Here is a 22,085-nt window from a genome sequence, read left to right on the forward strand (position 1 = left end):
GCGACCGGAGAAACTGTTCTACCGCTGCCGAACGGTCCGGCCACGAAGTCGCGTCTGCACCGTTTGCCGCATTTGCCGAGAACGTCATCCAGGACGCGTCGCTAATACCGAGCCTTCGACCAGCGACGTACAGGCTGCGCATAGTCGTGCAGGCAATCTATTGCATGTGAGGGTGTAGAATTATTACCATTTATACCGACCTGAGACCCCGCACCGAAGACACCCTCTGCCCCTTCACGCGAACTACACCCTCCATGCACTTGTCCGACCCCACCCACATAGAAGCTGCAGAAAGGCCTCCAGGCTTCTAGGCAGACGCTGACATGCCCTCGAACAACTACAACCCGTACAGCTACCCGTATCAACAGAGTTCAGCGCAACAGTACTCGGCTTATCAGACGGCATCTGCCGCGAACAATGTCGCGCAACCCTCCCACCCATACAAACAGCCACCGACAACCCAGGCGCAGGACTACATGTCCTATCAGTCGCAGTCGTACGCGAATCAAATCGGTGGATATGGCACGGCACAAGACAACTCATGGGGTAACAGCAACTATGGAGGGACACGAGAGGCAACCAGAGGCGCTGCCGAAGTGCTGCGTAATATGAGTAATTCGACGTCGTATACGAACAACGCTGCGCCTACGAACATCCAATCCGGTACCACCGCGACCACCACCGCCTCCTCACACACCAGCTGCTATGCCGCCCGCAGCTCGCACTCACCCTTGGTGCAAGCGCAACAATCCCATACCGTCTACGAGCAATCGCAAGCGCGACCACGCAGCGTCAACAACAATCGTGCGCAGCCAGCAACGCGGAACTTGCCATCACCGGCCACGGCGGCGGGTTACCCTCCGCAGAGAGCCCCAACGATATACAATTCGCAACAGCGGCGCTCTGCCAGTCCAGCCCAGCCTCAGTACAACACCGCGCCTGTTAGTAATGCGGGAAGCGCGGGCATGGCTGCTACGACGACCCAACAGTATGGCGACTACAGCGCTCGACAGCTTGCTAGTGGAGAACCCTCGCGTAACTCTCAGAACGCAACATCGTCGACGGCTTACAATTACGGTAAAGCGCAAATGCCTTCCGCAATCGCGCCGCCTGCGCCGGCACTGCCCATCAGCATGGTAGACACGTACAGTGCTCAGAGCACTACCACAGTAGACCCAATGGCAGTCTACGACCCATGGCCAGAATACCAGCGAAAGCAGGCCGCACAAAAAGCGATCGAAGAGGCAGCGCGCGCAGAAGAAGAGAAGCGCGTGGAGGAGACGCGTCAAATAGAGGAGCAGAAGAAAGAGGAGGCTAGGTTACGCCAGTCACAGCCAAAGTCGGAAGGAAAGAAAGCTCAAACGCAACAAACAAGTGCCCCAGAAGCGGCACCTGCAATGCCAAGCGACTCCGATGGTCCTGGTGAAGCACTGGAGAGTGAGATTCGAGCAATGATGGCCAAGATGAGGGAGCTGAATAGCAAAGACCCAGCACTTCTAGCACGAATCTGGGAAGAAGAACGCAGGGCGAGAGCGCCCAGATCTCCCACTGCGGACGATAGACCCGCACGTCAATCTACTACTCCGCAACCCGCACAAGCTGCTCAAGCCTCCACTCCGCAAGTTACGAACTCGAAGAAAAAGGCGGCACCCAAACAACCGGCGAATGCGAGTGCTCCGAAGCCAGCGACTCCCACCATAGCCCAAGCAATCCCTGTCAAGCCGGTACAACCGAACGGCAGCAATACTCGGCCAATGGGCAACTCGGTTTGGCCGCCTGAGAAGAAGGCTCATCTGGCGAGCGCAGCAGCGGCATATCTCAACGCCCAGAATGCTGCCCACAGCGTCGAAACCGGGCAGATATTGAGTCTGCTGAACAGTAACCCTTCCTACATCCAACTATGCGAACAACTAGAGAAGATGGGGTTAAAGCTAGACCGCGCTGTGTTCGCGAAGAGCTTACTTACAGCGGTACCAGATGTGAATTCAGCATCTCGCAAATCTGTACAGCCTGCACCAGTTCCTGTCCAGAGACCACCGGTTCCACCTGCTGTCATGAAGAAGGATGTTGCGACTCCTGTTGCGCCAAGCCCACAATGCGCACCCGCAACTCCCTTACCAGCAAACGGAAGCTCTTACTCGTCTGTTCCAGGCAGTGCATCGCCCGCACCTGCACCTGTCGCCGAGATGGTGCCGATCAAACCCGAGCTGAGGAAACCAGCAAACAAAGAAGAGGCAGCACGAAAGCGCAACTTGAGTGACTTGGTCGACTTGACTCAGTTGTCAGAAGAAGAAGACATGGGGCCACCGCAGAAGAAGATAAATTCGGGCTCATACGCGTCTCCATACCCTCATCTCCAAGACACCATGGCCATGGATCAGGAGCCTTCTACTCCGAACTTTCCCATCGCGAGTACTCCTTCCTATCAGCCTCAATCATCTGCGCCCCAGCCGATGCAGACCTCCAATGAACAATTTCGTCATCGAAGTATTGTTGAACCATTGGACAAGAAGAAGGCCCTTCGTCGCAACACTTACAACCCTGCAACAATAGCACGAGATGTGCTCCTCGCCTGTGGAAGGCATCCATTCGAGCGCAGTTTGAATCAACATCTAGATGGGTTGAGAGCAACGTTACCGCAAATAGGGTTCGATTCAGATCTGAGTACAGTCAAGTGGGACTTGATCGACCCAGGAAGACCTCCGCCGGGATATTTCAAAGACGGTGTTCAAGCCTTGACCGAGGATGCAGACGATGAAGAGGATGCTTCAGACGACGAGAACGAGTCGCGCGCCCGGGCTCCGCCAAACACGATTGGCGGTGAAGGTGGGGCGCACAAGGCCCAAGCTCTGCCTGAAGCAATCAATCCGTTTAAGCAGAAGCGCCGCGGTCGTCCTCCGCGACACTCTTTCCCCGACGGTGCACCAGCGACACCCAAGCGTCCGAGCAATCCTGCTTCTATGAGTTCAAGTGTGCCCCGTCCTACCTCTGGTGCCGCTGGAGTTGGGTATCAAGCTTTCCGGTCGGCCACAGAGTATGGACCTGATGGAAAACCACTTCCCAAGAAGAAGGGGCGGCCAGTTGGATGGAGGAAAGCAATTCATGGATCTCCTGCTGCACAAGCTCAATTGTCAGCGAATCGTTTTACCGGCCCTCAGAAGAAACACCAACCAACGCAGCCAAGCGCTCTGCGCAACGAACCCATACGTATCAGTTCCAGATCACCAAGTGTTGCGATCAGTCTGCCGCGATACCAGTCGTACAAATGCAAGTGGCAGCATTGCCAGGCTGATCTACACAACCTAGAGACGCTCCAAAAGCATGTTTACAAGGTACATCGCAAGGAGACAGCTCACAATACCTTGGAATGCTTGTGGGATGATTGCAGTAAAGAGGTCACCAACTACGATCCTATGACCAACATGAGCATTGAGCGCCATCGGCCGTATTCCTTCGACCTAGAGAGCAACTGGCGTGATCATGTACAGCAAGCCCACATTAGTCCGCTATCGTGGCAGCTTGGTGATGGACGGACCGCCGGTCTCTCTGGTAAGGAAGACAATTAGCAGAGTGAAATAGTTGCAACTGAAGAGAATATATATTCTAACACGCTTGACTGCAGACTCGCACGATTCTGAGGCCTATCTCAGCGATGCACAAGGGCGACAGGTCACCCCACGCATCACTGTCGACCCCGCACGCATAGAAGCACTGAGCATGTCGCCACAGGCACCGATCGCTAGCGGTCGCGGTCGCGGACGTCCACCCAAGCGCACAGCGGATCAAGAAGCCCGTGATGCACATGACAGGCTCGTCTCGCTCAAGAAGCGCATTGGTGGACCTGGGATGGATCGTGGAGGTGTAACACTCGCGAACGATAAGCGTCGAAGAGGCTTTATTGAGAGCGATGAGACGGAGGAAGAGCTGGTAGATGTTGAGGATTGAAAACTTTGGATTCAATGTGCGGCTCATCTTGCTTGCGCATTGGATAATTTTGTGCAATTACGCGTATACCCATAGCATGAACAGGGCGCACCGGAAATCTTATTAGGTGCGCAAAGGGACACAAGCAGGCATCCCTTCGTGCCCAGAGGCGGCAAAATACAGTTAATCCAAACATTTTGAAATCTGTCAGCGGTCACTTCGCCGCGTTGCGTACGCCAAAACTCCATGCTTCCATTTGGTGAGCCTCTCCCTGATTCGCAATTGATATCCTTGGTCCCTCACACAGCCCGTTCCCATGCAACAACGGTCTTGCCCAAGTGTCCTTGAGTAGTACGTATGCACAGCGCAACTCTTACGCCTTGACCTTGCCGGCCGCAGCCTTGGGCTTCTCCTCGACCTTGTGATCGTCTGAGTTGACCTCGAGGAAATGATATAGGACGATGAGCAGCATAGCAGCGCTTCCGAGGAAGATGGCGAGCGAGTAGAGTTGGCTGTCGGTAATCATCTTGAGTGTGACCGCGCGTCGATGGTAGCTAGGTAATGGGGTGTGACGCTGCGAGTGCGCTGCGGAGTTGTTAGTAAAGCCAATTGACAAGACGAAAATCCCAAGCGCTTACGGAAGCGAGGTGCGACAGAGGAACTCAAAAGACGGGAGTGTCGCGACTGTATTGGATGCGCAGTGATTGACTTTCGGGGTGCATGTGAAGGCCACCTTGAAGCTTCGGGAATGTCGGCGAAGGTAGGGCTGGCTCTAGCGCAACATGCTCCGCCACTCGAAATTCCACCCCACACAGCGTCATTCTCACTTTGACACACACAGGCCCAGGTACCGTTCCCCCGCCAGGCACCCAAATTCGACCACTTGGGCGCCCAGATCATCTGAATACCCCAAAACACATTCCCCGCCGTCACATCAACACCACCCATACACACTAAGCCAGGATGCCACCCAAAGGCAAGGGCGAGCAGCCCAAGGTGAAGAAGGTCGCCGTAGACAAGACCTTTGGTATGAAAAACAAAAAGGGAGGAGCCGCCCAGAAACAGATCGCACAACTCAAGGCGACCACTGCGTCAGGAGGCACACCTGACGAGAAGCGCAAGGCGGCAGAGAAGGCGCAGCGTGAGAAGGAAAAGGCGGCGGCAGAGGCAGCCCGCAAAGAAACCGCCGAACTCTTCAAGCCCGTACAAATCCAAAAGGTCCCCTTTGGAACCGACCCCAAGACGGTGCTATGCCAGTTTTTCAAAAAGGGAAACTGCGAAAAGGGCAAGAAGTGCAAGTTTAGCCATGACCTGAACATTGAGCGCAAGACCGAAAAGAGGAGTTTGTACACCGACACAAGAGATGAAGACAAGGAGGCCGAGGAGGAGCGACGGAAGAAGGATAACATGGATGATTGGGATGAAGACAAGCTGCGACAGGTCGTTCTGAGCAAGCACGGCAACCCGAAGACGACGACGGACAAAGTGTGCAAGTACTTTATTCAAGCCATCGAGGACCAGAAGTACGGTTGGTTCTGGGTGTGTCCCAATGGAGGTAAGCTTGAGCAACAGAATGCATTTGACACGTACGCTGACTTGGGTTCTAGGCGACAAGTGCATGTACAAGCACTCTCTACCACCTGGGTACGTATTCCTGCTTCTTTCACAACATCCGATGCGCTCATCTGTACTGACCACTTTTTTTAGTTTCGTCATCAAGACCAAGGAACAGCGCGCCGCCGAGAAGGCCCTGATGGCCAACTCCCCGCTCAACACCCTCACCCTCGAAGACTTCCTCGAATCCGAACGCCACAAGCTCACCGGCAAGCTCACGCCCGTCACGCCCGAAACATTCGCCAAGTGGAAGAAGGAACGTATCGACAAGAAACAAGCAGAGGAAGAGGCTAAGAAACTCAAGGAGGCGACTGGCCGTGCCATGTTCGAGAAGGGCGACTGGGCACAAGACAGCGACGCGGATAGTGATGATGAGGGTGATGATGATGCGTGGAACTTGGAGACTATGAGGAAGGAGACTGAGGCGGCGAGGGCAAGGAAGGAAGAGGAGAGGATGGCTGCGCAACTTGAGAAAATGACTGTATCTTGAGGGATGCACGTCTATCTCGGATCGAAGACTACCGGGGAGAGAGAATGAGAGAGCGCGACAAGGCGGGAAGAGCTCACTGGCTGCCACACAATGCTGCAACAGCTTGCAGGGCATGGCCGGGACCCGGCTTCGATTGAAGCATGTGGAGGCAAAAGATTGACTCGAGCGATGGTCGCATCATGAGTATGTTTGGCCGTGTCTGGGCTTCAGCGTTTATGCGGCATGGCTTGGAACACATATATGGAGCTTAGTCGGCTTTGTGTGTCTGGCGCTGGCGTCTGGGTTCTGGTATTATTACGTACGTCTACATATATGGTTGTACGAATACATGACTAAGTTCGCCTGCGCAAGTCGCTTAGGACTTGCGCTGTGGTAGTGACTTTAATAATGCGTTCAATTGATCTTGATTTGGGATGATGGTAAGACTGAACAGATGTGCTGATATCTGGACAGGCTCATTGCCTTTGTCATGTGTCGCTGCAAAATTGCTGTAACGACATAGACACACCAAGGCCCGGATCACATGTCGATGTTAATCGAAACCAACTCCACGGTGTATTTGGTAACTTGACGGCGCATTTCTGATGTTCGACGGAAAAATTTCGTATTCTCACGGTGCATTTCAGTATCCAGTCCTGCATCATGTTACATCGATAGTAACATAGTTCAGAGGAAGCTAAGATGTCTTGCGGCCACATTGACGATAAAGACTACACGGAAAGCATCTTCGGTAATCACAAGCCCACTGTTCTTACACATGCTATCTCGTCTTTATTCCAAATCCCCATTCGGTCCTACTACCGCCATGCTCATTGGTAGCCCACAACACCTCGTGCGAGAGCCAAAAAGCAACAAGAATCCTGCTGACGACCAAAACCTCGACGGGAGAAGATACGGTAAATGTACACGGAAAGTGGAGCCCTTCACGATGCACACAATCATTGCAGGATCACTCCCAGGATGGCTGCTCCGAGTTTGGCGCGCGTCCATCGACTGCCACTTACCCCCATGTAGCCAGACTTAACCCGTAAAGGAAAGACGCAGCTGCCGTCTTGGCAACCAAAATGCCGTGCTACAGTTCCGCCAACGCCTGGTCACGCTCCCCGCAACATGACGGCATGCTGGTTCGGCTACGCTAGAAGCATGTACCAGTCCCCAGGCCCTGGGCCTCTCTCGCATCCGATTCTGTTGCCGGCGCGCACTACACTCCCGAGTTGTCTTGCCATGACTACAGGGCCGCCAGGTGGCCGACGCTAGCCTTGGCCGTGACTGATGGCGTCGCCAATTGATCGTCTCTTAAAGGGCCGGCTGGGGTCGTTGTTTTTAGTGGGTTGATTAATGCACTTCATCACTTTCTAAACATATTCCTAGCCCTGTTTCCTTATACGACAGAGGTATATCAGCATCTCGGTGTAGCTAAGAGCGAAGCTGTGTGTTCCCTTGTCATCGATCATCGAGCGTGGAGTCCTTTCCGTGTTCCCGGATTCGCTCCCGTCGCATTGTATCCTCCTTGAGAATTCTACTGGACTGGAGGAATAGCAATGGCAGTGGAAAACTACGACATCGTTATTGTTGGTGCGGGACCGGTTGGTCTTTGTCTTTCAACGTGCCTGGCGAGATGGGGTTACAAGATCAAGCATATCGACAATCGATCGGAGCCGACCGCTACTGGACGGGCGGACGGAATCCAGCCGCGTTCTTTGGACCTTCTCCGGAACATGGGTCTCAAGCGCAAGATTATGGAGTATGAGCCTGCAAAGGTCTATGAGGTGGCTTTTTGGGACCCAGCGCAAAAGGGCATTCACAGGACAGGTACCTGGGCTAGTTGTCCCAAGTTCATCGATGCACGATACCCTTTTACTACACTACTCCACCAAGGCATGATCGAGCGCACGTTCATTTCGGATATTGAGAAGAATGGTGGTACTATCCAGAGACCCTGGACAATCAAGGGGTTCAAGAACGATGGCAAGGATACGACATATCCCGTTGAGGTCAACCTGGCGCATGTTGATGGCACAATGGAGGAGACTGTGCGCGCAAAATACTTGTTCAGCGGTGAGGGAGCGAGGAGTTTTGTAAGGGACCAGCTGGGTGTCAAGATGATCTACAAAGATCCTATTGCGCATGTTTGGGGTGTCATGGATGGAGTTGTCAGGACGACTTTCCCTGACATCAAGGTATGTTTGATTTGCTAATCTGTTTCTTTACTGGATGCTTACTTTGACGCAGATGAAATGCACAATTCACTCCGACAACGGCTCCATTATGATCATTCCACGCGAGAACAACATGGTCCGCTTGTACATTCAAGTCGCATCTTCTACCGATAAAGATTTTGACCCACGGAAGCAGGTGTCTGCAGAAGAGGTTCAAGCGCGTGCCAAAAAGATCTTCGAACCATACACGATCTCCTGGGATCGCGTCGAATGGTACTCGGTCTATCCGATTGGCCAAGGTATTGCTGAGCGCTACACACTCGATGAGCGCGTCTTCATGGGTGGTGATGCGTGCCATACACACAGTCCCAAGGCCGGCCAGGGTATGAACACAGCGTTCTTAGATGCAGTAAACCTTGCATGGAAGATCCATCATGTAGAGAGCGGCTGGTCACCAAGATCTCTACTGTCGACATACGAATCCGAACGCAAGCTCATCGCTGAAACTCTCCTCGACTTCGACGCCCGATACGCAAAGCTCTTCTCCACACGGATACCCTCCGCCGGTGAGGTTGCCGGTGCATCGGCAAAAGAAGCCGCTGAAGACAACGAATTCATCAAGACCTTCAAAGCCAGCTGCGAATTCACTAGTGGCTACGGCGTAGCATACAAACCCAACATGGTAAACTGGGGCCCAGAACACTCCGCACAGCACCCTCTCATCCTCTCGTATGAAAAGGGCACAACCCAACGAACAGGCAGAATCATGACACCAGCAACCGTCACCCGCGTCGTAGACGCCAACGTCGTGCATCTAGAACAAGAAATTCCCATGAACGGCTCCTACCGCATGTTCATCTTCGGCGGTGCCTTGAACAAGAGCGCAGCAGCACTCAAAGACCTAGCAACACAAATGTCATCCCCAACATCCTTCTTCAGCACATTCCTCCACCGCGACCTCAAGGACAAGGATCGCTACCACGAAAAACACAACCCGCATACCGATTTCCTTTCTCTGGCCCTTGTGTTTTCGCAGCCCCGATCAAGTATCCATATCGACGAGCAGTTGCCTCAGCCGTTCAACCGCTATGCTGACCACGTTTATGCGGACGATGTCTGGGACCAGAGGGTGCCGGACGCAAAGGCTGCGGCGCATGCGAAGATGGGGCTCGATGAGGAGAGGGGAGGTGTCGTTGTTGTCAGACCAGATGGATATGTTGGTGTTGTCATCAAGCTGGAGGAAGGGAAGGGGACGTGTGAGGCATTGGATGCATGGTTTTCAGGGGTCACAGGGAAGAAACTTGGGGGTGAGCGGGCGAGTCTGTAGACAGAGTGGTGTCTGCTTCTGGAGATACTTTTGAAATCTGCATAGCGTTGCTCAGAATTTATCAAAGATAATACTCAATTCTGTATAATTAAAAACATTTGAATAACGCTTGTAACGATGTCTTTGGAGTGCGCTTACCCAATGATCAAGGGTGACCTCATCGTGCACGGACGTGTCGCAAAGGAAGGCGCGTCGTCAGTAGCTGAAGGAGAAACTCTTGCCAACATTCGTCTTTGGCTAGGCCCTCGGACTTGCTTACCACAAGTGTGTAGCGTTGCCTTGTCTTCCTGAGGAGGCCTGATTTGTATGGCAACGGCCATTGGTTTCAGACTTGCTTACGGCCCAGACTACACACCATGTATCTCGGCATCCACTCTAGCAGCGCTTAACGCGACTCGTTCTAGGATGTCTAACTCCTGGGTAGGAAAACGGTTGTACAGTCTCTATGATAAGGGATGTAAGAACTAGGGAGTATTGGTACGCGCACCGATGACGAGCTGTTGCAGAGTTTGCTTATTGGCTCAGAGCGATGCAACAACAAGTCTACGCTCACACCAGCAACGAGGCTGAACTTTGAGATGCAGTAGCTTTCTTCAATCGATTGCTTGAGCGGGTTTCTATGGATTATGATGATGCGGCCAATACCTTGGAGGCCTAAATGCCAGCGCGATGTGCTACCGGCGGGCGTAAGCTGACAGGACAAGGAGCTACAAGTGTACATGATCTTAAACACCATCCGCACTCTTAAATCGTTTTCTTTCCATCCGAACCGGTTGTTACTGAGCTCTCAGTAGAAACATCATGGCGCAAAGGTCATTGTACGTTGCAGGCCTCGTGCCACTACTATTCGCGGTGCTCTACTTCCAACTTGGCAACCTCTCAACTTTCTACAACTATGCCCTTCAGGCGCTGCAGACACAGTCCGCAGATGTCACAGGTCATGCTTCGACGGCCGGAAAACCACCCATCATCATGGCGGCAAACCCCGCCTTCAGCCACATAGAAAAGATTACAACAATCACCGAAGGTCTCATCTCACTCGGCTACCCAGTAAAGTTCATCACCGGCCCAGATTTCAAAGATACAATCGAAGCGATGGGTGCAACATACGTCCCTATTGAGGGTCAAGGAAACTTCATCTTCTCCGACGAAGACCTAGGAACGTTCGTCAGTCTGCAAGGCAACGAGCTTGAAGTCTTTGCTACCACGACCATCTTCATCAAGACCATGCCTAGACATTACCGCACGCTGCAACGAACTTTTCAAGAGTTTCGTGACCAGTACGGCGAGAAAGAGAAGATGATTTACATCTTCGACTTCACGTTCGGTGGCTCATACCCTGTCGTGCTCGGCGCGCCTGGCCTTCGTCCTGATGCGTCGATTGCCATAGGTCTGGCTCCATACGTAGCAGCCAGTAACGACACATTCCCTTTCCGCTCAGGAAAGTACCCAGATACCAGTCCAGACAGCAAAAAGATCCACTTCGAAGCGCAACAGGCTCAGAACAGAGACCATCCCGTCGATGGTCCAGTCAACGAGGCGGTCAATGCCATGCTGCGGCAGATGAACGCGACGAGAGATACACCAAGCTTCAACGAGCTGGCGAGCACCGGGTCGGATGTGTTTCTCCAATACGGTGTTCCGGCTTTCGAATATGAGCGTAGCGACTGGCGACCGAACCTCAAGTTCATGGGTGCGCCCGTGGCCGTGGGAATCGCAGATCATACGCTCCCGGAGTGGTGGAACGATGTGCTTGAGGCGAAGGCAGCCGGGAAGAAGATTGTTGCTGTGTCTTCCAGCAGCGTCGTCTTCGATACAAGTGCGCTTATCAAACCGGCTTTGGAAGCATTTGGTGGGAGAGAGGATGTGTTTGTCATTGCTACGTTGGTCACGTCGGATGTCGAGACGCTGGATTTCAAGATCCCGGATAATGCGAGGGTTGCAAAGTTTATTCCTTTGGATCTGGCTCTACCCTACGTATGTATACCTGTGGCACGAGTGGGAGTTGGATTTACTTTTGCTAACGTGAAACAAGGTAACCGTTTTAGTTACGAATGGCGGATACGGCACCGTTCAACAATCACTTCGTGCTGGTGTGCCCATGATTGTCTCTGGGATTGGACAGGACAAGCTGCATACTGGAGCTCTCATTAATTACAAGGGCTTTGGTCTATACAATGCTGTACCTCAGGTAACGGCTGAACTACTGACCGAGACTTTCGATAAGATTATGAGTAATGGAACATATCGGTACGTCTTTTCTCTCCTTTGTTCTAAGGTCAGGCAAGGAGCTGTAGAGCTAATGAATCACAGTGAGAGACTTGGTGTGTTGAAAAAGGAGTACGAGAAGTACAACGCGGTAGAGATTGTGGATGAGACAATCAAGCAGGTCCTCAAGGGTGAATTGACCTTCTAAATATGCATATAGGGTTTAGAGATGTACTAGCATGGGTTGTAGCATATTGTCGACGTCAGTCATTGGGCGATCAAGTGTGGATGCGGATAGCTGTATAGTGATGATTATGATCAAAGACCTCCCACGCACAGCTGTGTCGTGCCGAACGTGCTCTAGCTCACTGTTCCACTTGCCTATGCGTTCTCTGAATGGCAGCCTCGCAGGAAAGATTTGTACTCAGCTAGGGTGAGCCCCCTGTCACACAGTTGGAATGCTTAGTATCACAGTAATTTATACTCTCGGACACGTGGTTTCTCGTTCCTGGTTGAACCAGGCAGACATCGCGACAGTGAAGTTGCTGGTCAAGACTTGATGTGCTCGAGCTCCAACAAATGTCTTGATAGTGATGCGTTGAATGATCAAAGTAAGAAGCTTGGTGTTCTGAGGACGTAGTGTTGGTAGAGGCGGAGGAAGGGCTGCTGTAGGGCCTATGGGTTGGTCGAAATGGCGGATAAGGGGGTGGCGGAGATGAATGGGATAGTTATGGTCGGTTTCGCACCGGCTACGAAGAGGTGTCAAAAAGTAGAATTGTATTGCCGTTGCTAGTTCAAGGGCTTCTCGTTCAACGCAACGTCCAGATTCGTTGCTTACGGAGAAGGAATTGTACCGACAAAATGAAGACATCCACTACCGTGGCATTCTCACTATACCAGATTTCAGCTCAAGCAGAACAGTGCAAAAAAAGTGTTGTTACTACTAGCAGCAAGCCACACCTACTGCGTACTGCCAGAGCGCAAAAACATTGTCCCCTGCCAGACTCGAACTGGCGGCCTTGGGATATCTGCTAGAATAGCAGTCATATATGATGATATGAGACCCACGTGATAACCAACTACACCAAGGAGACATTACTACACCAAACCAGTGAAACTGGTAGAGCTATTGATGACTAATTTCCCGCAAAGAAAATACTCAATGTCGCGTAAAAAAGGGGGTGATGGAGTTGAAGCAGTGTTTCCGTAGAGTAAAATGTTTGCGTGCGGGTGCTGGCTGCTGCGTGTTGGTCCGTTGGTTCGCTATCCACATGTGGGTACTCGCTACGATGACTCTGCTCCAGTTGTGGAGCAAAAATTCCTTGCAATCTACCAATAAACTCACAGAAACGTGGAGCAAAGAGCAAGTACTCGTTCGTAGTGTTTCCAGCGCTCGAGTGGTCACTAGAATAAAGTTTGTGGGCCTGTGAATGGTCAAATATGTCAAATATGCCCAAAAGTCCACTTTTTGGACCCATTTCAAGCAGCAAAAAGCTACAAAATCGCAGACAAGTCTCCCGAGATAACAGGAGCCTTTTACGGCAAAAAGAATGGTCACTACGAGGGTCGAACTCGCGACCTTGGCGTTATTAGCACCACGCTCTAACCAACTGAGCTAAGCGACCTATGTTTGGTTGTTTTCGATGGAAGAGGGTGAAGTTTGACGGAATATGACGAGAAGATCGAACGAGCATTGCTCCAGGCGTACAGATGAAGCTCGTAGCATGCTGTGCTCATCTTGTCAGCCTTGAATGGAAGAAGTTGGTGGGGTAAAAATTTTGGTTCGGAGATTTCGGATGAATCATGGTGGGGCAGCGGCAAGCCTGCAAGGTCGAGAGGCAGACCTGCCGGTCTGACATGATAGTGGAGCTCACGCTGACTGATCGAGATGGATACGACATACTCATACTTTGACAGAGTGGAAGAGTTGCGTTCATGTAAGGGGCTCGATGGTCGAACCAGGGGTATCTCAAACTGTAAATCAAGCCAACGCCGGCGCCATGTAAATGTAAATATCAGCTATGGCGCGCAATCGCAATATGCTTAGGAACTTTAACCACGGCGTCGTGTCGGATGTCGTGCCTGGCAAATCTGTGTCCAGCGCGACCGAAGAGCATGGATCAATTGCGCCGGTGCGCAGTGCCGCGAACTCGCTTTTGGACTACCCGAACAAGTCAGGAGCATATTCCAGATGTTAGTCGTTAATCGTCAGTCATGGTTGTCAGCCGCCCAGCTGTCCCAGGTACTTCTCAATCTCGTCGTTGCCGTAGAACATCCTCTGCAGCTTGTCGTCTCTCTTCTTCTGGGCTTGTGCCAACTTCCTGACCTTGCCAGCATCAAGTCTGCCTTCCTTGACATCTGCGCGGCTTGCGCCACCCAGTGTCTTCCTCGGGGTGTGCTCTTTCTTGTCTATCCCTAGGCCTAGCTTATCTCGCTTCTCCTTAGGTACCAGCGGAAAGAGCATACCCTGACCGCTGGAACCCAAGCCTTGCCGCGCATCGACATCGTAGCCGTGCTTCTCCATATACTTGAGACCCATTCTTGTTCGATCGATTGCGGAAGGTATGGGCGCTCGTGGTAGTGCTGCTTGGTGTGCAGGGCTGAGGTAGTGTATGCGCTGGTCCGTCTCTTTGACCGGCTCACCACATATGCCGCATCGAGGAAAGGTGTCGGGTTCTGGCTGTGGCTGGCCGTTGGGAAACATTATCGCGAGGTACTTCTCCGCCATAGTCTTGCCGTTTGTGGATGTCGTCGCTGGCTGAACTTCTGGGGCTGAGGAGACAAACTTGATCGGATTCTTCCAGAGGCCGCGTCCAAAAGCGCGCTGTTCGACGAAAGGCTTTGTGGAGACATCGGGGTCCTCTTCTTGAAGCTCGTCTTCATAGTGCTCGTCCGCAGCTGTTGGTGTTGTGGTAGGAGCGGTCATTCTGGCGCGTCTGGCGAGGACAAGACGTTGTGGATTTAAGGTTTTCCGGCGGTGAAAGGAGCGACACAGCCGTTCAAAAGAGTCGAGGTGAAGAGTGAACTTTGGGTGGTAAAGTCAGGCGGCAATCTCGACGCGCAGTCACATGCTATGACGCCACGTGGATCCCCTTAGCGAGCCACCATCGATCCGCGTTCCTGCGCATCTTCCGCTTCCCGTCACGCCGTCCCACCATCAACCAAGATGCCGGTCAACATCCTCGCTACGGCCTTTGAGGACGGTCTTGACTCTATCCCATACGGCGCGGCCGTCTTGAAGTTTGTTTCTGTTTGTGCAGTTCTTTACGTGTTGAAATGGTTCTTCAATGGCGCGGTCAACGGATCCGAGAGGAACATGCATTCCAAGGTGGTCATGGTGACGGTAAGCTTTTGCTACTTGAAGATACAAGACATTTGTGCTGACGATTCAAAAGGGAGGAACATCCGGCATAGGCGCTGAAGTGGTCAGAGGCCTGGCAACTCGGGGTGCACAGATTGTTCTCCTCGTTCGACAACCACTCGTTGACCCCTTTCTTGTCGACTACATCGAAGACCTCCGAACTCAGACCGGCAATGAACTCATCACCGCCGAACATGTTGACCTCGAGAATCTACACAGCATACGCCAGTTTGCAACCAAATGGGTGGACAATGCACCGCCGCGTCGCCTAGACACAATCATCCTCTGTGCGAACACGATGACGCCGTCAGGGGGGCAACCAACGCAGACGGAAGATGGGCTAGAGTCAACTTGGGGGCTCAACTACATGGCCAACTTCCACTTGTTGAGCATACTCAGCCCCGCACTACGAGCTCAGCCTCCTGATCGAGACGTCCGAATCATCTTCGGTACATGTCCGGCATACGTGGGAGGGAAGCTGCCGGGCACTGATGTAAACTCGAAGAAAGACGGAAAGAGCGATCCTGGACAGCTCGACTTTACCCCCTCTACCGTATACGCAACCTCCAAACTCGCCCTCATGACCTTCGCCGTGGCCTTCCAGAAGCATCTCACAAACTACGTTCGTCCTGACAAGAAGCCCATGAATGCGCGCGTTATCATGGTCGACCCGGGCTGGACACGAACGCCAGGTATGCGACGATACCTCACTTTCGGCTCACTGTGGGGGCTGGCGATATACCTCTTTACATGGCCGCTGTGGTGGCTGGTACTGAAGAGCCCTGACCAAGGTGCACAAACCTTCCTGTACGCGGCTATGGAGGCACAATGGGGTCGGGGAGAAGGTGCATATTTCCTCAAGGAATGCAGGAGAACCATCTGGACAAGGAAGGAGATTGATGATGAACAGCTGCAGAAGAAGCTGTGGGAAAGCAGCGAGAAGACGATCGAGATCCTCGAGAAAGAGAGCGCAAAAAGGAGGGCCGCCGAAAAGAAGCAGAAGGAGAAGTCTGAGGGCAAAACTTCGGCGAAAGAGGCCAACGGTGAGGCCAAGCAGCGGAAGTAGAAGCCGGCAGTGTCGTGCTCGACAGGCTCTAGAAGTCACCATAGTCACGCAATACAATATCCAGACACTATCGTGTGATTTCTAGCAAGATCTTACACGGGCCATTTGAAACCCGCGAGAAAGAGCATAATTTCTGGTACGGTTGAAGTTTGCTCATTACCCGCAGGGCAGTCCGTGATGATATACCTTCACTACTTCTGCCCATAAAAAACTAGCAACTACACCCAGCCATGTCCAGTCTTGAACAGTTGATTGCCGAAAAGTTCTGGCCTAACAGTCCTCACCTGTGGATACCTGCAATCAATTGCCGAAGTACCACAATAGGGGATGTTCACTTTCTGGGGTATGCGCAATAACTACAGTCACCGTATTACCAGCTCAGATCTACCAAGTGAAAATACAATAGCAAGTATTCACCCTCGACGGCCTCTTACATGCTAACACACAATGCTCATTTACTTTTAATCCTCTTTTTTACCCCATTCTTTTCCCCTCGCTTTCTTTGCATAGTCCCACTGCGACCGACTTACAAGTTAGACAATTCAGAAGCATGTCATTTCCAGCCAGTTTCCTACGACGCATAGCAACCACGAGGCCCTACGCTCGTGGCGCGCAGCCTCAACGAGTCCGCATCATGTTCGAGACGCCAGCTGAATCCAATCCTATCAAATTGCCTCCCATGCCGACGGTGGCTATCCTCAACCGTCTTCCACATCACATGCTCCGCGGCAAGGCCACAAAATCCAGTATGCGACCAGTATTGCTTGCCGGAATACTCGCCGCTGGGGCCGGTATAACTGTGATTGCGGAGTCGGATGTGCTGGCCATGTCAAACACCTTCAAGGGCGTAGTCTGGTTCGAGAAGAACAAAAACCGTTTGACGTTTACAAAAATCGATAGGAAGTTGATTTTGGAGAAAGGGGATGGGAAGTGGAGGGCTAGAGTTGAGCGAGAAGAGAAGAAGTGAGTTCACGACAGGATTCAGAAAAGCCATGGCTATGACCGTCAGTGACGACGATTATCATCCGCTCGTGTTGGAACAAATCTAGTCATGATGGCTCTTGAGTGCGCAGCCAAGGCATACAGTATCTATATTTTGGTCTCATCCTCTTTCACAGCACTTGCTGTCTCTGCAGCACTAGATGCCTCCTCACTGCCCTTGGATTCCACCTTCATCCTAATAAACTCCTTCTTCATACTCTCAAACTCTTTGAATCCCTGGAAATACTTCCTCCGAAAATCATTCAACTCGCTTGCCCTAGTGCCCTTCTCGTACTCCCTCTTAGCCATCTCAAGCGCACCCTCAGGCACCTCCGAATCGCGGCGCCGTCGATACGTCAGTAATCTGCGTGACCACTTGTTGAAGGCCTGGACGCAGACTGATGTCAGCTCGAGACAGGGATGCGACGGAATTATCAGCTCAATGTCCTCGTCATTCGCAGTTGGCATCCACATGCTGATTCGACCGTCTTCCACTAGCGTAGCGACTGCAAAGGCTAGTATGTCATCGAGCAGCGCGGTGAAGGAGTACGGCCGCTTCGGGGGTATATACCCGGGCTCTTTGAATTGGTCTTGGTGGGTCTGCCTCTCGACGTCAAGAAGCGCTTGCCGGGATCCCAGCACTTTGAGACCTTCTCGGATGCCGTAAGGTGGGTCACAGACGATACCATCGAGATAGCCTGTCGTGCTGCCTTTCTTAGGTGGCGGTATTCTCAGTGGTGTGTTTGTCAGATCCGAGACGAAGGCGCCCAGATAACTTGACTCCATATCATACTGCTTGAAGTTACCGACCACGTCGTATTTTCCGGTCTGTCCTCTTCTTGCGCTTCCTCCAAGGCCGCGGATAGTACGGCCGTCGATGTCGCTTCCAAACACCACTGCTCCGAAGTGAGCGCATGCTATCGGGAAGCCGCCCGTACCCATAAAAGGGTCGTAAAACAACTTCCCGGCAGACACGTGCGCTATGTTAGCCGTCAACAGTGTAAGCTCCGCGTCCATGGATGTAGTGCTGATATAATGCCTTTTCTTGAGATCAAACGTCTTCTTGGCTTCATTGCGACATGAGTCGGCAATGAAGCGGCCAAAGTAAAGGTACTTTGGTGTTTTACAGTTGAGATCGTAATCTTCAAACACACGGAACGCGACATCTGGGTCTCGCATCCGTGGTGGCCCCTTGAAAGCCATGTACGAGAAGCTGTCAATGATGTCGCGCTGTTCATCATTCGATCTGCTCCCGCGATAGCCTTCTACTGTGAAGCGGAAAGATGCGGTAATGTACTGAGGCCACCAGGATGTGGTCAGACTGCGGACAGAGTCGTGAAGGGCGTCATATGTTGATCCTTGGCCCCATAGCTCGTATATGCCCTGTGCTAGGATGCTCCGTGCGATGACTCTTCGCGCCGCAGCGTCTGACGGCAGATCGACAATGCAGTAGGGTGACTTTGGTCGTTAGAAATGTATGCTTTTGGACAGCGTGACGCGACACTGGCTTTTCTTTTTCGAGACGTGACCAAAACAAACAGTGGGGAAGACATGACGGATGAAGGTGAGGCAGGGGGGGGGATGTGTGATGAGCGAACGTGAACTTACATCCTCTTCATATTTTACAAACTGTAGAGGCACTCCTGCAATATCGGCTAGCGCTTGCAGTTCGACTTTCCGGAAAGTCTCGTGTGCTTGCGCAAGCCTGACGAGATATTGAGGCATGTTGTTGTTTAACAGGAGGAATTTGAGGCTAGCAGAGCCCTTCTGTGTAATACGCGTCTCAGTCAGGTATCGGCATGACAGGCGTCGATCACCCAGTCGTCGCTTTTATCGCGGGTAGTCCAAAGCGGAGGAGTCACGGACCAGGAAAATGGGGGCAGAAAATGGTGGGTCAGGGTCTCACTTCTTCATTGGCTCCCAACGTCGCTAAAGTTTAGACTACAATCCTTCTCCCAACCTCCACTTCGCATCCCCGATCCGATCTTCAAGACAACTACACTCTGCAGGGTCCGACTAGTCTACCACACTGTCTCTACGCTTTCTTTGGATGAATTCCACGTCTGCTTGCGCCTCGGTCATGTTGCAAACAAGATTCTCCACCAACTCTTCCTTTGTCGTGAAGCCCTTAATCCACCAATCCCTAAACTTCATCAATTCACCAACCCATGCATCCCAGAGATACCATCGGCCTTTGTCGTCTCGCAGTATGAAATCGTCGCCCTTTGTTTCCTTGACTACCGGACAAAGGCCATCGATGCTATAATCTTTCGCTACGTTTACTTCGTCTTTTGGATCGAAACAAGCAGAAAGATACAACTTCTTTGGGTCGTTTGTCCATGATAGCTCAACAGTTGTGTCGTATTCGTCGTTGAGTTGAACGTACGGTATTCCTTCTTCGTCATATGTCTTTCCCTCGTTTGTGGTGCTGGGAATGCCCCGTAACCACTCTAGAATTGTTGTGTACATGTTTGGGCTGGTGTCGCAAGGAGGGTATAGTGGTAGGGTATAACCAGAGTCACCGTTAAGAAAGAGCTTTGGTTAGAAAATTGTGGATGATAGAAGTTGTGGTATGTGTAAAGAGATCTTAACCGTGCCCAACTTACTGATTTAATAGGGAACCTGTCGCTCTACTGACGTACCCTGCAGACTATACGATATACAAATTCATATTTACTTCTTTCAGGTACCAGACTTCGCGATACTTACGTGTCGACGCTACACCAGGGTATCAGGACGCTATCGCGTATAGCTGCACGATAATCACAAAGTAAACTCACCGCCCAATCGTATCTCTTCAGATGTACTAGTCAAGAGGCAAGCCCAAGCATATAGTCCGCTTTCCTGACAAGCGCTACCACCGGGTACGCAGCCGTGTACCCAGGCCGCACTGCCAGGAGCCATGGGGCCGATCAGGTGAAGATCAGAATCATCAGCAGGGTCATCGCCCGGGTAGACGGAGTTGGCCCCCAAGTCTCCCAATCTGCATGCGATGGACCCCATATCACCTTCGTTGAGTATCATGGCTTCGATGTCTTTTGATTTGGTCACGAGTCTGCGGGGCTGAATTGGTTTGCAATAGTCACACTGTCTAACGACAAGGCAAAATTCTTCGTTTTGGAACTCGAACGCAAATTTACCACATCTGGGTTACATAGGTAGAGTTCCTCTTTGTCGAGCGATCGTTCGTGTCGATTGCCAGAAGAAAGAAAGAGGTGGTGTCGGTTTCAGTCAAGCGATCAGTTCTCGACCCACATGACACATGATACTATCCTGCTCTTAGGATGGTTTGGGATCGGCTCGTCAGGTCTTTGGCACGTGGGAGCCTCTGATGATCCCTGTGTGTACCTTTTCTGGGACCGATATCAGAGTTGTGTAGGCCTTGGGATGTTGACGTGTCATTCTATGAGTGGAAGAATACCGCGGTTGCTCCACAATAAGTCCATGTGCGGAGCCTTGTGTTCAACGCAGGTACGCACTGGCGTGGTTAGTGAAGGTCAAGAACGAAGTCAGTGACGAATGGTTTCGTTCATACCAACGATGCACATCAACGACGACATGTTCCGTGCCTGATCTAAAGCGGACATGTACTAGCCCAGCTTTTGTCGCGATAAACTTTGAGGGGTCGGGATTGACTTTTTGTGGGCAACCTTCATCAACGTACTAGGCAGTGTTGCCCGCCACGTCAACCGTGGATCCTCGAGAAATTGTAATTGCTCTGCGTCAGAGAGGGAGGATCTAGTATCATGTTGACCACTGAGATGTATTACCCTCAGAGTGCTGCTAAAAGCGCGCTGATATTGGTCGCCTTTGCTACTACTAGTTCCAGCCACGAACACTACTTGCACCGATATGAATGCAATTTGTCAGCAAGATACCCTGTGTATACAGTCTTAGACTCACGCTCGGCGAACTGCTTGGAAATTCCTAATCCTTTGTCTAGACCTTGCGCCATCAGTTCCCCAAGTCCGGGGCAGCCATTTTGAATGCGTCTAGGTGTGATTTCGGCCATGGCAGAATTTCGTACCAGGCCTTGTATGCTACAACAGACTTTTGGCGTAATCGAACCTCATCCGATACCAACTTGTAACACTACATCTTCCACACCATCTACTTTCCACCCTGGTTAAAGTTCATACTATACCCACCACTCTTCTCATCCTTCGTAAACTGAAAATTATCCGTGCTCAATCCAAACGGCTTCAATATACCATTACCCAACTGCTTCAACTTGCCCATCATATCCGCCATCTCCGCATTCTTCGTCTCCTCGAGCTGTCCCGGCAACTTCCTCAACGCCGCTTGTACCGCTTTCTGGTCGAGGCTCGAGAGCTGGTGAGGCGGCTTGGAGAGTGCTTGATAGTCTTCCAGTGATCCTTGTAGAGAGGCCCAGCCACCAACTTCATGACGTGCTTTTGCGCGGCGGAGGAGGGCTTTTGTGCGGAGTTTGTGGATGTCGTTTATCGTGTGGTTGGTGCGGGTGAGGGCGTCGAGGTAGAGTTCGGTTGTGTCGTCTATTTCGGCAACTGCGCCGCTGCCTGTTGCTTCTTTTCCGTCGTCTTTTTGTGGTGGCGGGGGGTCTATCCGGTCCAACGCTTCTAGGGCTTGGGTCGCGGATTCTACGGCTTGCTTCCACTCTTCCAGCTTCAGGTGGCATGCTGCGATGTTTGAACGGAGGACGGCAATGTCGTATTCGAGGTAAGAAGGGCATATCGCTAGCGCTTTTTCGTAGCCTTGTATTGCGCCATTGTATTCGCCGGATGTGAATGTTTTGTTTGCGGCAGCTTTCTCGGTATTCGACTCGTCCAGCAGCTTTTTCTCTTCGTCTGGGGGAAATATTTCTGGTGTTGCGGTTTCGGCTACGGCTGTGTTTGATTCAGCCGGTGTTTTGTCTTGCGGTGCCATGGTCGCGTGATGTACCAAAGTTGATGTGCGGGTGCGCGTGTGGAAGAGGT

The 22,085-nt window shown here is 51.9% G+C and overlaps 9 protein-coding genes across 9 annotated transcripts; 5 read left to right on the forward strand and 4 right to left on the reverse strand.

The window, feature by feature from the left end:
• Nucleotides 1-83: 83 nt before the first annotated feature.
• ACET3X_009912 (uncharacterized protein) lies at nucleotides 84-4,038 on the forward strand. Its single transcript, XM_069456080.1, has 2 exons — nucleotides 84-3,549; nucleotides 3,623-4,038. The coding sequence occupies exons 1-2, from the start codon at nucleotides 324-326 to the stop codon at nucleotides 3,943-3,945; spliced, it is 3,549 nt and encodes a 1,182-aa protein (XP_069302745.1). The 5' UTR covers nucleotides 84-323; the 3' UTR covers nucleotides 3,946-4,038.
• Nucleotides 4,039-4,093: 55 nt separating this feature from the next.
• On the reverse strand, nucleotides 4,094-4,824 carry ACET3X_009913 (uncharacterized protein; the record flags this gene model as incomplete). Its single annotated transcript, XM_069456081.1, has 2 exons — nucleotides 4,094-4,509; nucleotides 4,563-4,824. The coding sequence occupies 2 exons, from the start codon at nucleotides 4,822-4,824 to the stop codon at nucleotides 4,298-4,300; spliced, it is 474 nt and encodes a 157-aa protein (XP_069302746.1). The 3' UTR covers nucleotides 4,094-4,297.
• Nucleotides 4,825-4,887: 63 nt separating this feature from the next.
• On the forward strand, nucleotides 4,888-6,028 carry ACET3X_009914 (uncharacterized protein; the record flags this gene model as incomplete). Its single annotated transcript, XM_069456082.1, has 3 exons — nucleotides 4,888-5,479; nucleotides 5,532-5,568; nucleotides 5,632-6,028. 3 exons carry the CDS (start codon nucleotides 4,888-4,890, stop codon nucleotides 6,026-6,028), a joined length of 1,026 nt encoding a protein of 341 aa, XP_069302747.1.
• A 1,718-nt stretch (nucleotides 6,029-7,746) lies between these two features.
• ACET3X_009915 (uncharacterized protein) lies at nucleotides 7,747-9,514 on the forward strand (the record flags this gene model as incomplete). Its single annotated transcript, XM_069456083.1, has 2 exons — nucleotides 7,747-8,208; nucleotides 8,261-9,514. The coding sequence occupies 2 exons, from the start codon at nucleotides 7,747-7,749 to the stop codon at nucleotides 9,512-9,514; spliced, it is 1,716 nt and encodes a 571-aa protein (XP_069302748.1).
• A 780-nt stretch (nucleotides 9,515-10,294) lies between these two features.
• On the forward strand, nucleotides 10,295-12,062 carry ACET3X_009916 (uncharacterized protein). Its single transcript, XM_069456084.1, has 3 exons — nucleotides 10,295-11,491; nucleotides 11,550-11,764; nucleotides 11,828-12,062. Exons 1-3 carry the CDS (start codon nucleotides 10,316-10,318, stop codon nucleotides 11,928-11,930), a joined length of 1,494 nt encoding a protein of 497 aa, XP_069302749.1. The 5' UTR covers nucleotides 10,295-10,315; the 3' UTR covers nucleotides 11,931-12,062.
• A 1,881-nt stretch (nucleotides 12,063-13,943) lies between these two features.
• On the reverse strand, nucleotides 13,944-14,648 carry ACET3X_009917 (uncharacterized protein; the record flags this gene model as incomplete). The annotated part of the gene is made up of 1 exon (XM_069456085.1): nucleotides 13,944-14,648. The coding sequence occupies one exon, from the start codon at nucleotides 14,646-14,648 to the stop codon at nucleotides 13,944-13,946; it is 705 nt and encodes a 234-aa protein (XP_069302750.1).
• Nucleotides 14,649-14,871: 223 nt separating this feature from the next.
• ACET3X_009918 (uncharacterized protein) lies at nucleotides 14,872-16,214 on the forward strand. The gene is made up of 2 exons (XM_069456086.1): nucleotides 14,872-15,065; nucleotides 15,118-16,214. Exons 1-2 carry the CDS (start codon nucleotides 14,889-14,891, stop codon nucleotides 16,147-16,149), a joined length of 1,209 nt encoding a protein of 402 aa, XP_069302751.1. The 5' UTR covers nucleotides 14,872-14,888; the 3' UTR covers nucleotides 16,150-16,214.
• Nucleotides 16,215-17,193: 979 nt separating this feature from the next.
• ACET3X_009919 (uncharacterized protein) lies at nucleotides 17,194-18,988 on the reverse strand. The gene is made up of 2 exons (XM_069456088.1): nucleotides 18,739-18,988; nucleotides 17,194-18,588 (listed from the first exon to the last, which is right to left on the reverse strand). Exons 1-2 carry the CDS (start codon nucleotides 18,853-18,855, stop codon nucleotides 17,239-17,241), a joined length of 1,467 nt encoding a protein of 488 aa, XP_069302752.1. The 5' UTR covers nucleotides 18,856-18,988; the 3' UTR covers nucleotides 17,194-17,238.
• A 2,252-nt stretch (nucleotides 18,989-21,240) lies between these two features.
• Nucleotides 21,241-22,035, reverse strand: ACET3X_009920 (uncharacterized protein; the record flags this gene model as incomplete). The annotated part of the gene is made up of 1 exon (XM_069456089.1): nucleotides 21,241-22,035. One exon carries the CDS (start codon nucleotides 22,033-22,035, stop codon nucleotides 21,241-21,243), a length of 795 nt encoding a protein of 264 aa, XP_069302753.1.
• Nucleotides 22,036-22,085: the final 50 nt, after the last annotated feature.

The sequence above is a fragment of the Alternaria dauci genome, chromosome 10 (genome assembly GCF_042100115.1).
Source record: "Alternaria dauci strain A2016 chromosome 10, whole genome shotgun sequence".
NCBI classification, from domain to species: domain Eukaryota; kingdom Fungi; phylum Ascomycota; class Dothideomycetes; order Pleosporales; family Pleosporaceae; genus Alternaria; species Alternaria dauci.